Source organism: Oreochromis niloticus, linkage group LG13 (assembly GCF_001858045.2).
Source record: "Oreochromis niloticus isolate F11D_XX linkage group LG13, O_niloticus_UMD_NMBU, whole genome shotgun sequence".
NCBI lineage: Eukaryota > Metazoa > Chordata > Actinopteri > Cichliformes > Cichlidae > Oreochromis > Oreochromis niloticus.
The window spans coordinates 31,837,386-31,854,111 of NC_031978.2; the positions used below are offsets into that span (position 1 = coordinate 31,837,386).

General features: G+C 42.8%; 1 protein-coding gene across 1 annotated transcript in view; it reads right to left on the minus strand.

Moving 5' to 3' along the window:
• The window catches only part of ncapd3 (non-SMC condensin II complex, subunit D3), a 34,940-nt gene that overhangs the window by 592 nt on the left and 17,622 nt on the right, over positions 1 to 16,726 (minus strand). The window contains exons 13-36 of the mRNA XM_025897340.1: positions 14,803 to 15,055; positions 14,657 to 14,695; positions 13,351 to 13,443; positions 13,044 to 13,117; positions 12,787 to 12,921; positions 12,488 to 12,708; positions 12,206 to 12,397; positions 10,541 to 10,638; positions 10,352 to 10,461; positions 9,972 to 10,079; positions 7,756 to 7,870; positions 7,368 to 7,463; positions 7,042 to 7,280; positions 6,750 to 6,829; positions 6,311 to 6,448; positions 6,068 to 6,201; positions 5,745 to 5,953; positions 4,038 to 4,148; positions 3,668 to 3,829; positions 2,625 to 2,737; positions 2,246 to 2,307; positions 1,330 to 1,377; positions 226 to 288; positions 78 to 120 (exon numbers count right to left, since the gene is read on the minus strand). Coding sequence (XP_025753125.1) covers positions 78 to 120; positions 226 to 288; positions 1,330 to 1,377; positions 2,246 to 2,307; positions 2,625 to 2,737; positions 3,668 to 3,829; positions 4,038 to 4,148; positions 5,745 to 5,953; positions 6,068 to 6,201; positions 6,311 to 6,448; positions 6,750 to 6,829; positions 7,042 to 7,280; positions 7,368 to 7,463; positions 7,756 to 7,870; positions 9,972 to 10,079; positions 10,352 to 10,461; positions 10,541 to 10,638; positions 12,206 to 12,397; positions 12,488 to 12,708; positions 12,787 to 12,921; positions 13,044 to 13,117; positions 13,351 to 13,443; positions 14,657 to 14,695; positions 14,803 to 15,055 — 2,936 coding nt within the window. The remainder of the gene's footprint in view (positions 1 to 77; positions 121 to 225; positions 289 to 1,329; positions 1,378 to 2,245; positions 2,308 to 2,624; positions 2,738 to 3,667; positions 3,830 to 4,037; positions 4,149 to 5,744; positions 5,954 to 6,067; positions 6,202 to 6,310; positions 6,449 to 6,749; positions 6,830 to 7,041; positions 7,281 to 7,367; positions 7,464 to 7,755; positions 7,871 to 9,971; positions 10,080 to 10,351; positions 10,462 to 10,540; positions 10,639 to 12,205; positions 12,398 to 12,487; positions 12,709 to 12,786; positions 12,922 to 13,043; positions 13,118 to 13,350; positions 13,444 to 14,656; positions 14,696 to 14,802; positions 15,056 to 16,726) is intronic.

A 16,726-nucleotide genomic window follows, 5' to 3' on the forward strand; every position in this document is an offset into this window, starting at 1 on the left:
GCGCTCAGGCACTTAAACAGTTAATGCAGAACCAGCACCGAGTTAAACTAACACCAAGAAAAGAGAAGTGCACTCACGGCGCTTCACTCGATCGCACATGAAGAACGCTGCCCTCTACACCTGTCAGCACACACAAAACAGCGATTATTATAAACAAGCTGAAGATAGAACGAAACAAAAAGCAGACAGAAAGTTGGCATTGTCAGTGTTTGGTCAGAAACGTACTTGTTCCCTGCTCACTGAGGATTGCACTCAGTCCTTCATCAAAGGTCAAGTTGATTTTGACACCTAGTGGACAAACAGAGATGGGTCAGTCGAGGGTTTGGGGATTACATCATCATGTGCTACAGAGTATCAAATTGCTTGGATAACAAAAATATCACTGAGATTATAACCAACAGAGTATGGTACCATAATGTAGTAAAGTAACTACGGTGCAATGTTTGGAGAGTGAAGCCATTCTGCTTCAGGTCCTCCTCACTGAGCTCAGAGCAGATACAACAAAGCTACTGCTAATGACTGTACATTGTTATTATATTTATTGTTAAGAGGACTGATTCTTATACAGTGCTTTTCTTTGTACAGCATGTCTCATTCACCCAACCATACCAGCACTTTAGTTACATGTGCATGTATGGACTAGAGTATAGACTTTTTTAAATCCCACTCGCAGTAGAGTTCTGATCATTACTGCCCGCTCTTGCCCCACCCCTGCCCATACCTGCAGTCACATTAATGATAGTCTGTACGGTGATACACATTGAATGCGACATTTCAGTAGAACAGGACCAGAATAAATAAAAGCAAAATCAGCAAAAATCTCATTAATCAGTAAACTGAGGTTAAAAACTAATCAGGGTGCCACCAGTGCTACCCGTCAGGCTCCTACTCCCATTGTTGTGGACAGTTCTTATGAATCATCACTTGCATCCACTATTGTTCTTTCTTTAAAACAGTAAGAGTATACTTAAGCTAGTTTTGCCATTTAAATCTGTAATTAGTTTTACTTTTGGAGAAGTTGTCATTAGTTTGGTCCTGGGCAACAAAATCATAAAGCCAAACGTCTTGGCAGCAGTTCCACAGATTTCCTGCTTGGCGAAGGAGAATTACTATTCTGTCTCTGAAGAACAGCTTACTGTGACCAGGTGTAAAGAGTTGAGCTCTTTACCTTCTTAGTTTAGAGGAATTTTAAATATCCAAATATCTCAGTTTCCATTCTTTTTTGTACTGTCCACCCTTAATTTTGGGACCTGCTGTCTGTTTCAGCTGCCAGTGGCAACCTTGAAACTGACATCTCTGCATGAACTGTGCTGGTTGGTCGGCTCTTACCCTTTGGTGTGCTGATGGCTCTGTCACTGGCAGCTCCTTTAGGGATCACTAAAAACAGTCAAATCAACACAGTCACAATGGATATGCCACACACACACACACACACACACACACACACACACACACACACACACACACACACACACACACACACACTATATCCATCCATGTCGTCCCTGACAGTCACCTCTATTAAAGAACAATACTTTTCTACTGTTTTTCCACCTGAGGCAAAAACACGCCCTCATCTACAACCAGGCTACGCAGGAGCTACGACGTGTAACCCATGTGAACAAAACACTAGCTGCTAGTTAAAGTCTGTATGACAAGAAGGGCAAACGGCACACGGACATTACACATTATGGTTGCACTGTATAAAAACAGGGCTTTAGGCTACTGGTTAAAACATTCAACCCAAGATATGTCATCCATATTTTTGTTTTATTATGTGACATATATAAAGTTAAGCTACTTCACTTCTTGTTAAACTAATGTGTCGAGCTGTGATTTTGCACTTGAACTTCAAATATGAAGGGAAAACACTACATGGGCTACGTTTGACATTTACTGCACCTAAACTCTTGCACTATAATGCTGCTGCTACCTTGTTTCAGTAGATTCACACTTCAGTGTGAGATCGGTGAAAAAGATGAAACCTGCCCTTTATTTACTATTATAATATAGGAATGTACACTTCTGATGTTTGCAAGCTTCAAGCGCTGATGAAAGGTTCTTCAGTATTTTTCACTTTAGGCACAATGATCACATGACACTGTGGAATTTAAATCAAATTTTCTGATGCAATATCCCATCCCATACATTTTCCTTGAGGTGTGTTGGTTTCCTTCAGTTCCTCTTCACTTAGCAGACATTCAGGATAAATGACATTTGTTCAAACCAGTGAACTGAACTGTACCTGTTCCTTCCAGAGCGATTGATTTAGACTGGACATCGTCCTGCCTCCTGGATCCACGCACACTGACAGACAGACAGACACACGAATTTCAATAAGTTGAGCCGTAGCTTCACACTGTACTGAATTAAACCAGCAGAATCCTTTCTACTAATTACTAGTTTAGATCTACTAGTAAACATGAACTCGTAGAAGTGGCTGGTTCATTTTCACCACTTCTTCTTTTCTGTGTCTAAGACTAAATGTGAACCAAAGAAAAGGCTCGGTCTGCAGGTGATTACTGGTCACACGAAGGAGCCCCAAACAGTGATCTCAGGTCATGAATCAGACCATGCCACACTCTACAGTGGAGTGCAAGTGCCTCATACTGCTGGAAGCCTACCGGTCAGTGAGTGCCAGTCGAGCAGTCTGGAGGTTTGGACGAGGTGGCTGCGGTGTGGCAAAGGTAAATGGCAGCAGGGCCGTGGATCTGACAGGAGAGCGCTGGGCTGAACCCTGGGGAGGGACAGTGATCATTCATATAATAAATAAACAGTTCAAACAGTCAGACAATCTCATAAGAAGAAAGTTCATTTAGAGAAAATATTTCAAGGAACTTGTACAAAGTCTGAGGACTGTGTAACACAATCCTCGTGTCTCTTTCTTAGTGAGACCTTTCTGGAGTAACTTGCTGCTACATCCTGGAACGTTCTGGATTTGTCATAAAGCAAACATGAACGTTAGCCTGCTGTTATTAGAGATTGATGTTGATCTGTTGACCAATTCCACATTACCTGGAATATATTCATATTCAAAATAGGCTAGGGATAGGGATAGGCTCCAGCGCCCCCCGCGACCCTGAAAAGGATAAGCGGAAGCGAATGGATGGATGGATGGAAAATACAGAGATTAGCAGGCATACATTCAGTCTACAGAGGATGATCCACAGTGATGCATGGGGTTCCCCGGTCTGCAGCTGAGCACCGACTCCTTTTTCCCAGAAGAACGTCCAGCATGCAGCAGCAGATTACTTAAACCATATATTCACCTTTATAGACTACAGAGTAGTGTCTGAAATAGACAAGTCTATGTTTATTTCTGTTTATTTAGAACAGAAATAAACATAATTTATTAAAAACAAACGTGTTCAGATGATCTTTAAACCCCCCACGGGCACGCAGCGTGATCTGAGCCTATCAGACGATTGGTGCACAGCTGAAGGATTCGGAAGCGAGCGAGAGGATGTTACCTGCAGTTTATCACATTTGTATGCACAGAAAGTCTTTTGACAGTGAAAATGATCACACTCAACACTAAAGTCTGTTTTAAAAACAGGACAGTAGACTACATGTACTTTCTCACAATTTCTTGTACATTTCCTCTAAATCAGTGGGTTCATAGTGTTTTGAAGCTGCAGTCAGAACTGCACATGCACTGTGCTCTTACCTGTGCCTTTTTGCCATCTCCTGCCAGGCTGTCGTTGTCCACCTGTTCCACTGTCGCTCTCTCCTTTTCTGCTATTTTCAGAGCAAACTCCATTTCAGCTGCCAGCTGCTCGTCTCCAGAAAAAATCTCCTTCACCTCATTACGGTAGTCCTGCATAGTCACCTGATGTCAGACACACAAAGGTTAACGCAGTTACCTTTGCTACAATATTTTCTCCCTTAGAAGAGTAGAAATAGAAGCACAAACTGATGCTTTGCAACTAACACAGTGCTGTAAATCTGTGGATTTTTTCCATAGTACATGCAGATCATTCACTGCATTTGATCAAATGGATCTGCAGAGAAAACCCAGAACTGCATGCTGGACTTACCTGCAGGTAGCCCATGAGATCTCTGAGAACAGGAGAGCGCTTCTGCTCCAGCAGGTTCTTCAGGCTAATGATGAGAGGAACAGTGTTCTCTATGAAGGCCTTCTTCCTAACCTATGGATCAAAAGTTGGATTAATGTGGATAATGAGTGAAGATTACCTTCAATCAAGCTCAAATATTTCATCTGCTGAAATATAAAAAACTTTAAAAGTTACATTTTGAAAATGTAAAGTAGATGGATAAAACTTTCAGTTTCAGTCAGTTTGATGAGACACCTGGCAGAGCAAATCACCAAAACTATTAGACACGTCTGTGGCTGTTGAGTCATCCTTTGACTCCAGCCAGGATGAGGACTCCATCCTTCCAAGTCTCCCCCCAAATGCATCAGTCCCTACAGGTTAGTCATTTTGAGAATGACTTTCTGTATTGACTCAGGCACACCAAGCTATCACATGAGTTGCTGCCAGTCTAGTTGGATTATACTTCCTGCAGACAGTTTAGCCTGATGCATCTCTGAGGATGAAGACCTCTATACTTCACCATTGCTTGATGGGACTGTCTTGCTTAGATGGATATAAATAGCATTTTCCTCATTTGGTTCATAATCAGAGTCATCCGATTCAGAATCAACTTTGTGACAGCCTTCATCTTCAAATACAAATATTTTAAATATTTCAGAATGGGTCAGTTTGCCCCGCAACATAACAGGAGGGTTAAAGTTGTTCTTTGGACAAGTCTTTGTTGTAGCCAAGAGAACCATTTCTGTAGACTACTTACAGAAATAAGAAGAAAGCTGTTCAGGCTGTGCTGTGAAAAGAAACGTGTTTGAATTCCAAACTTAAGGTTTAACTACTCGATATTTGGTTTTTTGCTGTTGAAACCGATGATTTCTCCTCAGCAGAGTACGTGTCCTCTGTCACATTATGCTGTCAGAGTTTTCATGAACATGCTCTGCACTGCAAAACAGCATCAACCTAGAAATTTGGCTTCTGACCGAGCGGACCCAAATAAACTAAACAGTCAGTATCATTCTATGAAGCGGATTCAACATGATGTCAGATGTAAATGACCTCCAACCTCTGGTGGATGCACAAAACACCACCAGCTTTCTAAATGCTGCTTAGGGGAGTTACTGCTTATGGTTACATCATCCACACCACAGGTGGGGATGTCCTTACAGTCAAGGCCTAGCCGATCATCTTAAGTGGCCGTATCTGCAAACATTTAGAATGATTTATTATTTATGCAAGACGTATGCCATCACCACAAGCTCATAAGCAGGTGTTGTTGGCTCGCTGGCATCCTGTAATCTGGGAATCTTTGAGCTCAGGTACTTTCAGATAAGTTCCTGTGTTGATGAATTCAAACTGGCTCTGCTGAGAACACCAGGTTACAAAAATTGAGTAATACACGTCTAATGGGCGGTGCTAGGCATTACTTGAAATGTGTGTCATTTTATGGAAAGCCTAGTTCAGTGTCCTATAATTATATAGCTCATATGACACATGTTATATAACAGTTATTTGTGTCATTGTTACTATACGTTACTATAAATGAGCATGAGGTCTCCTGTGACTAAACTGGCGACAGGAAGACTTATCGAGCAGGACCAGCCTGAAGGAGGGAAACCAACTGCCTCAGTAAGCTGAGACGAGTAGAAAGAGGAACAAAAGAACCAAAATACATGTTAAATATAGAGAATTGGTCACCTGTGACACCACTTTCTTCTGTGCGGCCTGCAGAACAGCTTTGGCCATGGTGGCCATGTTTTCCTCCTCTGCTTCCTCCCCTGCAGCAGCGCCTGCTGAACTAGATATGGTCTGCAGCTTAAACTCTTTAAGGCTCAAGATGTTGAAAGTCTCTGACAAAATGTTAGCACCATCTGCATCCAGGGGCAGCTCTTCATCAGCAAAGCACGCTGATATAGGAGGTAAGAACACAAAAAGACAAGCGTTCTGGTTAATAGTGCTTTAACAACAGGCCCGAATCTGAAAACAAAATCCTAAAACTTTTACTCTTCTTTTAAGTTTACCTAAAATGGTCTGGTTGATCTTGTTGGTGATGTTGAAGCGCTGAGCATCTGTAAAGTGCTCCAACAGGAAGCAGTAGATTTGAAAGCGCTTCTCACGGTACTGTTGTCCTTTTAGGGAGAAGTGAATGCGTTCTCTGCGTGAATGTTAAAAGAAAAGGAATAAACTCGACAAATATTTCATGAAGCTAGGAAATACCAAGGAGAAATCAAGCTGAACAGGATCAGAAACAAGCAGCTTCATACCTCTCACTTTGAGAGAATTTGTTGTAGGACTTGTGTTTTGTGTAGGAGTTGAAATGGAAGATGCACTCAATGAAGTGCTGGCTGAACATTTCTGGGTTCTTCTTCAGCAGCAGGTGGAGCAGGCAGTATTCAGTGAGACTAAAAAGAGGTAAAACATATGAGCCTCAGTTTTGTGAAAGCAGCTTTAGATGACGGACACCAACATTTAAATACTGATTATAATGAGTCGAGGAAAACAAACCATCCTCATGCTTTAGACACACACAAGCCACAGCCTGAAACCTGCTCCCTATGCATGACTCAACTGTTGTTCCTATTAATGTGTTTGCTGAGTGCATAATCTTTGTCTTGATTGCCAGTCAGGGATTCAAAAATGAATGGATTTGTGGTTGCATATCCTACTTTCATGTTCTGTCTGTGTATACACAGTATGAATTACCTGGCGATGGCCGGGACCGGGTCAACAAGAGCCACCATGAAGTCAAAGAACAGGGAGCCCTTCCATTTCACAAATTCTTCCTAAAACGTAGTGATGAGAAAAAAACCAATCAGCTAAAAGAGGTCGCACTGAAGTCCATCCATGTTTAACATGTGACAGTAACGTCACATCTGTAATTTGCTACATAATCCTGAAATGGGCATCATCCGACCATTATGACCATTATTACGTTGGAACATCTCAAAAGAGGACTACTTACAGAAGTATAATGACATTAAAAACAGGAACTCACCTGCAGCAGGTTGGTCAGCATGATGAGAGTCTGCTCTCTGATGACAGCTTCTTTGTCTCGCAGACAAGCAGAGATGTTGGGAATGTAGTGATCCACCATGTTGGTATATCGCACACACAGATCACACATTATCACAACCACGTTGCTGCGTACTGAAACCTCTGTGCCAACCTCCAACTCCCTGGCAAACACAGGCAGGTACTTTTGGGCTAGTTCTTCATTTTGCAGAGCCAATTTACCTGAAGCACACAATCACAAAAAAACATTTAAGCTTATGGCTCGGAGTGAAGAGTCAGAGCTAAACTTGGAGGACGCACACGGTTTACCTAAAGTGATGACTCCATGGGCTCTTACTCTGGTAGGCAGCCAGTTTGCTTTGAACTGAGAAAGAGGCAGTGAAGCTGGCAGCTCTGTCTGGCACTCTTTTAAAGATGGAATATGAAAAACAGGTTAGCAGAGCCATGCTTAGTAAATCTGGCCTTGCCCTGGATAGTACAAGACTTAGTGGTACATTGAAGAAAATGTCACAGCACCTGTTTAAAGCAGAGGACCTTGTAGAGTCTGAAACCTCGCTTGATTTCCAACTGTGGCATATTCAAAATGTCACCTGACTTGTGCTCACCTTACACCACCAGCTGTGCTGTTCTAAACTCCACGTCTCTGGAGACGTTCACTCACACACACAGTATGTATTTTAACTTCAGTCTTTCCTACCTGCCAGTTTCTCAGAATGTGTTGTGAGGACAGATTCCACTAGCAGCACTGTCCTCTTGTTAACTTTGGCAGGACACTGAAGTGATGCCACACCCAGAGTGTGGAGATGTTTCACCTGAAAGAGAAACCACGTCTATCAGAGCCACAAGCCCTGCACGGTTGATCACACGTTGATTTTCAAACGTGCACCGTGGCATTTTCATCATCAGATTTTTGTTAACGTTTCATTTTTCCCGTCTTCCTGAATGAAGTTTTATTAAAACTGTTATCACACCACAAACATTAAAGAACAGACTGGATCTGTTTCATGCACGCCTCACAGCTCTTCATCTCACTTTTTCTTAAGCACGAGGACCGCTGAACAATTCCTGCCTTGTGCAGTTCACCCCCAAAACCCAAAGGCTTCATTCTTGCACAGTGTTAATAGTTATAGGACTATACAGTGATTAGAGTTACTCATAGTTGACAGTAATGACAGTGAGTGAGGAGGACGTCCTGTAGGCCCACCATCTCCATGAGGCGTTGTAGGGATAGGGTGCAATGTGTGTTAGGCGGCAGCCAGAGGTGGAGGATCCCTGGCTCTCTAGGCCAATTCGGTCATGGAACATAACCTCCCCCAAGGGGAAGGAGCCGGAGCTACTGCGTGAGGTTGAGAGATACCAGCTACATCTACCCAGTCTCATCTTAACCCATGGCTTGGGCTCTGGAGCCAGCCTCAGAGAGGGGCTGGACTCTGTTCCAGTTTGGAGTGGGCGTTGGTGAGAGGTGGTGGGCTGCAGTGGGTATCCATGACTGAGAACCCAGCCTGCCAGACTGGGGTGGTGGTTCCCATTTTTAAGAAAGGGGACCAGAGGGTGTGCTCCAACTACAGGGGAATCACACTCCTCAGCTTCCCTGCTGCTGGGAAGGAGAGTCTGGTTCATTAGTCAAACTCAGATTCAGGAGGAACAATGCAGATTTGCTCCTGGTCACCAAACACTGGACCAGCTCTCTATCGTCTCTAGTATATTTGAGATATCATATGTGGGAGTTTGCCGAACCAATCTACATGTACTTTGTCCACTTCGTGAAGTCCTTTGACCCCATCCCTCGGGGTTTCCTCTAGGGGGTGCTGCACAAGTATGGGGCGTCTTGCCCATTGTTATGAGCCATTCAGCCCTGTACAGAGGGAGAGCTTGGTCTGCAATAAGTTAGACTGGGTTCCAGTAGGTGGTGGACTCCGCCAGAGCTGCCCTTTATCACCATTCCTTTCATAATTTTTGCTTGACAGAGTATCTGTGCGCAGCCAAGTGGCAGAAGGTTTCTCCCTCTGTGGCCTCAGAATCTCATGTCTGCTTTTTGTAAATGATGTGGTCCACCTCATCAGGTGGGGACCTCCAGCTCACACTTGAGCCGTTCACAGCTGAATATCAAGTGGTGGATACAAAAATTAGCACCTCCAAGGATGGAGTGCCCACGCTGGGTCAGGGACAAGTTGCTACCCCATGTAGAGGAGTTCACGTATCTTGTTCCACTGAGGGAAGAAGGGGATCCACAGATGAATTAGGGCAGCAGCTGCAGTGGTGCAGACATACTGTCTGTCATGGGAAAGAGACAGCTGAGCATAAAAGCAAAGCTGTTAGTTTATGGCCACGAGCTTTGGGTAGTGACTGAAAAAACAGGATTATGGGTACAAGTGTCGGAAATGAGCTTTCTCTAAAGGGTGACTGCTCCCCTAGAGATGGGGTGAGAAGTTCAGCCATCCAAGAGAGGCTCAGAGTATACAACTCCTTCGCATTGAAAGCAGCCAGGTCAAGTGGTTAAGGTATCTGACTAGGATCCTCCTGGATGGCTTCTGGGTGAGCTGTTCTGGGCATGTCCTACTGGGAGGAGGCCCCAGGGTAAATCCAGGGGCCAGCTGAGAAATCATCTTTTGCAGCTGACCTAGCTATTCCCTGAGACGAGCTAGAAGAGGTTGGCTGAGGAGAGCGAGGTTTGGGTTTCTGTCATTAGGCTTCTGCTCTATAACACTAGGCTTTGCAACCCTCAGTATCTTGTGTTGTTCACTCTGAAATGACAGCTAGACAAGAACAATTGATCTCTTAACATTTATTTACAGAGTATGTGTCACCACCACTGAACATAAATAACTTCAACGTGAAGGTTTACCTTTCTGCTACAATAATAAGGACATTTCTGAAGTAACAAGGACAAGTCTGCTAACAGTTTATTCTCACCATCAGCTCCTCATCGAGGTTCTGAGCTCCATTGTCAGTTAGGATTATGCTGGCCAAATATGACTCGCAGGCAGACACCAACTCACCACAGCGCTGGTTCAGAAAAGCCTGACAACAACAAAAGCAATCGCACAGAACATAAGAAACTCACAGTGAATAATGGGCTTCAGTCATACCTGATTCAATCTTTGAGCAGGGCAGGATTTTTGGCACTGTCTGCCTCCTGCTGGAACTTACCTGGTTACATTGTTCTTATGTTTGACTGATCGTCATCTAAACAGGATGGAGACTAACAACTGTTTCTATTACTGAAAAAAAAAAAAAAGGATTTCATTGCTGTCATAAAGTACATCAGCCGCTGAAGTATAAATATCTCTCACCTGAGTCTGCTTGATGTCTTCACTGCAGCCAAACTGATAAAGAGTCTCAACAGCAGAACTGATCACCTCCAAAGGCAAAGTGAAAGTCTTCAACCAAGACATCAGATCAGCTGCAAAGAGATGGTGAGAGACTCAGTCAGATCATTTCTCTCAGTAATCCCCCGCCATCTATCCCCTTACTCAACCTACCGACGACCCTTTCCTTTGTTTCTTCATTTAAATGCGCGGCAATGTCTCCCATCACACACAGGATGTGACAGCATGTTGTTGCATTTACATCCTTTGATCTAAGAGAAGACAATCAAATCATTAAACAATTAATTAATCTGCAAATAGCAAAGCAGTGATCATTACAACATTAACATTAAGAGACTGACTTGCTGTTAGCGAAAAGTTATTTATGACCATTTACATTTGGCGACTTGGTGTCAACCCTTGACCATTTTACAGGGTGTGCTGTCTAAATCACACGACAAATTTAAGATGACGCAGCAGAGTCTAAAAAGTCTTAAAGAAAGTTAAAAAAAAGGATCTCCTAAGAAGTAGTTTACTTCCAAGTAAAAGAAAAAAACCAAGACAAAAACATGTCAGCCTTTATCTGTTGGTAGAAAAATCCACCATGTCAAAAATTATATGGCAGCACATGGTATCTGGTTGCTGAGGAGGAGGGAAAAATTGAGGGAATGATGGGGGTGAAAGAGACGGAGAGTATTGTGTTACACAAAAAGATGTAAACACAGATTCCTGTGTTTCCCACGTCCCCTGACAGAGGTCACAGCTTACCAAACTAAGTTTCATCACTCTCCAAACAAAAACAAAACCAACTCTATCGTTCATGTTTCAAAAACATGAACTCTGTCTTGCTGTCCAAACCTTAAATCAACCACCACAACATCACATTTCTCTAATAAAGACATCTCTGCTGCGAGGACAGGTTCCTGAAAATCACCATTTCCTGCCATCTTACAGATCTGATTGGTCAAAGGAGAGTGTTGCTCATTCTGCATCACGCATTTTTCCCTCCTTACATTGGGTGATTGGTAGGTTTGACGATGCAGTGATGAGGGCGTACAAGTCGGCAGAAATGGCCCCATGTAATTCAAAATTGCGTAAAGAATATATTTGTTTGTATGCACACAAAACCTATCATGTATCAGTCTGCCCCTGTGTACAGTGTTGCTGTTCACCTTGTTTGTTTTTGTTTTGTTTCCAAAAAAGCCCACAATGCATAGAAGGGCTGCAGATTGTTTTTTAATAAACGGTGGAAGTGAGTTTGCATCCAGAAGGTGGAGGTAAAAACAAAACAAAAACAAAGTAAAGGAAGGTTTGCAGATTTCACCATTTTCATCCTTGTAATCAAGTAATAGAATAGAATGCCTTTATTGTCACTATACAGTTGTACAATGAGATACAGAGTATCTCAAGTAAGTATGAAGAAGAAAAAAAAAAGCTTTTAGGCAAAAAATGTAATATCATAAGCAAAAAAAACCAAAAACCAAAAACAAGCTTCTTTCTCTGCTTATAAATAAAGTTGTGGGTTTGTGGTTTTATGGCGTTGTTGGTCTACTGCAGCATATTCACAGAGGTTATAAAACACAAAAAAAGACTTAGCCGCCAAAAATCCTTCATATTTTTCTTTGTTCCATCCTCAGTTACTTTGACACAGTGATACAGCGATGCTTACACCTCTGATGCAGTTTTACAAGTGTTAGGGTTTTGTTTTTTTTTTAAATTAAATTCAAATTACACACCAACTTATGGAAAATGACATGCCAAATTACAGGCTAGATTATAAAGTGCTACCAAAAAATTTTAATTCAAATAAACGTGACAGATTCATTTGGTCTTGCCCACCTGACCATCTTGTCCCAGGCGTCCAGAATCTTGCCATAAGGCAGTCTGGAGGATGAAGAAACAACCTTGGAGAGCAGCAGCCAGGCTCCGGCAGCATGATCAGCCTCAGTATGTGAGATCAGGTTGGAGATAAATGACGGTGTGAACTTGTTCTGTTTGGACCAGATGGTGAAGGCCTTGCTAAAGTAACGACTGGAGACCGGGTACAAACACATTCAGTATTTAACGTTAAACATTACAGATATGTTATTTTATATGAAACAAAAGCTAGGCTGGCTTCACCTGAGGTTCTGGCACTCGTGACACAGTAGGCCCAGCAGGTCCCACATCAGCCTCTGACCGGCATCCAGGTGGCAGCCAGCAGAGTACGGTTTGACCTGACTGAGCAGCACCTGGTCCAGCGCCTCCAGGGCCTTGTCTTGTACCGAGGTCTCAGAGTCCGCCACAGCTGGCACCACACCCTGCAGCCACGCCTTTTGCACCACACTGCACTCTGGTTTAACCTGGTAGAGAGATGTTAGGGTTAGATCTTACCCACGGTCACTTCAGTGACAGCCCCATCAGTATGTGGTTCCACTCACACTGAGCAGGTCCCCCACACACTGCAGGGCCTTCTTTTTCACAGACACAGATGGGTCTCTGCAGCGCTCTGACAAAGTCTGAAGATTCTCCCAACTCATGGGGATCACATCATGTTTCAGGAGACCCAGCAAGGCCTGTGCAGGAAGAGCACACAAGTCAGCCTGGAAAAATGCATATATTTAACCCCACCCCCACCCACAGCAAATGACTTCAATCTAAATCGTGGCTGTTCCCGAGTATGTTAAGTTCCAGGTACCTGCAATGCTGCTTTCCTCACATTAGTCTTTGAATCCTTCACACGCCGCAGGAGGAGGGCCAAATTCTCTTTTGCTGCATTGAATACAGAAATGAACTATGTGACTCACTGATCTCCAGTATCCAGTCCATGAAAAACAAATTAATAAAAACCAACATGTGATAAAAATGATTTAAATGTGTGTTAGCCTTGTGGCAAACTGGCAACCTTGTTCAGGGTATACCCCGCCTCTCACACCGTTACATACACGATAAGATATTAAAGCTATTCAATAAGTGGAAGAAAATGGGAAGATGGAAGATCTCACCATAACAACCAGAGCTGTCAGTGCTGCTCAGCTCCACAGTCCTGAATGGAAGAGTACGGTAGGTTTTCAGCGTGTGCTGGTTACTGAGAGTCCCTGAAACAAAGTCATATCAACAACACCATTACAAGGTGCAGTCATAGTCAACACAGCACATCCTCTGCCAGTTCTAAGATTTCATCAGTGAAACAAAAAAATAATGTGGTCTTTGTCAGGGCTCAGGTGAATACAACCTGAGATGCAGTAACATTATTTTTGCATTTTCCTGTTGTGCCAGCTCCAGACTGTTTACAGGTCTGAGATATTTATGTTGTAAACCTTTGTGTTTTCTTTAGAGAACGAGAGAAATAAGCCCTGCAGTCACAGCTCTCTTCACCTCCAGTCGGTTTTAGGTCTGGACTTTGACTAGGCCACTGCAACAGCCTGACTTTTCAATGAAACACTGAGAAAACAGAGGTTTTTCTGGCAGGAACCAACTTCTCTGGATTAATGTGATAAATTCTCACTGTGCATGGACAAATCTCTCCTTCCACCCAGGTTAAGAGCTTACATGTTGTTTCCTGTACATGTTAGGAAATCAGAGTCAGTCTAAATCTTGAGGTGAAACATCTTTACCTCCAGGTAAACCCTCATGTGGTTGAAAAGCACAACAATGAGATGTGAAGAAACCCTGAATTGGATAAGTGGAAAGAGATGGATGGATGAACTATGACCTATAAAAGATGTAGCTCATGTGGTTTTTGCTCATGGTCTGACCTCAGGGTGAATGGAAACATATGGAAACTTTTCACACACTCCTTCTGGATGTTGTTTTAGTGTTTGCTGAGTAAATTATGTATAACATGTTCTGTTGCTGATCTCAGGCTGAATTTAAACAAAAGTTTAGAACTGATGAAAGCTTATACTTTCTTTTAGCCATGACTGCATACACCGAGTGATTATGTCCCTTTTTTAAATTGGCTGGAAAACGGCCTCAATGTACAGACTGACTGATCTATATCAAAATGACACTAAAACTTTTGCACTCCCAGGACTACATTCTTCAGGTGTGTGTACGTAGCTGTAGCTATTCCCATAGCTATCAGCTATGGGAATAGTCATAATGGATCTCTGTCAATACTACTCAAAAGTTGAGTAGTGGGATCAGAGCGTGACACTGAAGGTCACTTTATTCATGTTTTGTGGTCCTGTGACAAAGTTTACACCTTTTTTTCCAGGATATATAATACCTGCAAGACTCAGAGAGCCAGGCTACGGCTTTTATTTTTTAACCTGACTACAGGGAAATAAGACAAAAACCAAGCATTACCTTCTGTGATTTCACCTTCCAGCACCGTCTGGGTTCCAGCTTAACAGAGCAGAAAGAAAACACAACAACTTTAATGATTTAGTTTGAAGGCCTGTGTCTTTACCCTTTAGACTGTACTGAGATCCTGTGTGTGAGGGTGTTCTCACTGGCACAGAAGAGGTTGTGGATGGCTCTGGTGGCATTGAGAGAAGGCAGCTCCAGGCACTGAGCCAGGCAGTTCAGAGCATGGCCCTGGACAGTGGGAGATTCATCCATCCGTCGAGCAAAGAGCAGGTTCTGGATAAGGAACCTGTGCATCAGGAAACAAACAAGATCCGGATCTCGACACTCCTCTGGTCTTCTCTCTGGCTGCTCCAGCAAAACCATCACCACATCCACAGAGAACAGCCGGTGCACCATCTGTAGAGGCCATCGCAGTCAGTACCACTGACAGTAAGTAAAGTTTATTTATTAAGCGCTTTTCATAGACAGGTAGTCACAAAGTGCTGCACACAGAGATTAAAATAAACAGTATGATAAATAGCAAAATGCACAATATACACAATATAGAATTTAAATGCAAATTAAAAATATAAAAATGTAAAAAGCATTGGTCAACAGAAAGCTTGTTTAATCAGTAAAGTTTTTAACTGTTTTTTAAAGGATTCCACAGAGTCAACCAAACGTAGTTGTAGAGGTAGACTGTTCCACAGCCTTGGTGCCACAGACTGAAAGGCTCCGCCCCCTTTCGTCTTCAGACGTGTTCTGGGAGCAACCAACAAACTCTGAGTCTGTGAGCGGAGACGGCGAGCAGCAGTGTATTTTGTGAGAAGCTTGGATAAATAATCTGGGGCTTGGCCATTTAGTGCTCTGTACGTTAAAACAATAATTTTAAAACGAATTCTAAAATCTATTGGGAGCCAATGTAAAGAACATAAAATAGGAGTGATGTGAGCTCGCTTGCTAGAGCGAGTTAGTAGTCTGGCTGCTGCGTTTTGTATAGCTTGGAGGTGAGAAAGAGATGATTTATCCAAGCTGGTAAACAGGGAATTACAATAATCTAAATGCGATGACACAAACGCATGGACAGTTTTTTCCAGTTCAGCTAAAGAGACCATATGTCGCAGTATAAATATTCCTTAAATGAAAGAAACAGGAACGAGACAGAGATTTTACGTGTGAGGCAAGGCCCAAAGAAGAGTCAAATATTACTCCAAGATTTCGAATATTTGGCTTAGCAGAAGAACAGAAAGGGGCAAGAACCTGACTGATTTTAGAATATAGATCAGGAGGAGCTATGATCATGGTCTCTGTCTTGTTCATGTTTAAAACAAGGTAATTGTTGGAAAGCCAATCAGAGATTTGAGTTAAACACTGGACTAGGGTGGACAGCCTATCCAGCTGATGAGGCTTAAAGGACATATACAGCTGAATGTCATTGGCATAGAAATGATAAGACAGGTCACTAAAAGACTGAATAATGCCAGCTAAAGGAAGCATATAAAAAGAAAATAACAATGGACCCAAAACTGAACCCTGTGGAACCCCGCAGGTTAGGGCAGCAGTGTTAGAGGAGAACCTATCAGTCCTAACAGAAAAGGTCCTGTCTGATAAGTAGGAAGAAAACCAGTCTAAGGCGGTGCCAGATATACCAGCCAGAACCTTCAGCCTGTTAAGTAGGATTTTGTGGTCGATGGTATCGAAGGCTGCGCTAAGATCTAGCAAAATGATCACGGAACAATTTCCTGCATCAGATGCCATTAGTAGATCATTATGGACCCTTAAGAGAGCGGTCTCCATAGAGTGCTGCTTTTGAAAGCCAGACTGAAAAGGGTCAAAAATCTGCAATCGGCATAGTAAGGACCCGAACTGGTTTTCTACAATTTTTTTTCTAGTAATTTACTTATAAATGACAATCTTGAAATGGGACGATAACTACTAGGGGAGGTAGGATCTAGATTCTGTTTTTTAACAGAGGGGTTACCTCAGCATGTTTAAAATAGGACGGAGCACAGCCTTGCCTCAGTGAATTGTTGATGATGTATAGAAGTGTGGGACCAATGCTGGTGAGAGTCCCAGACAGGACAGAGG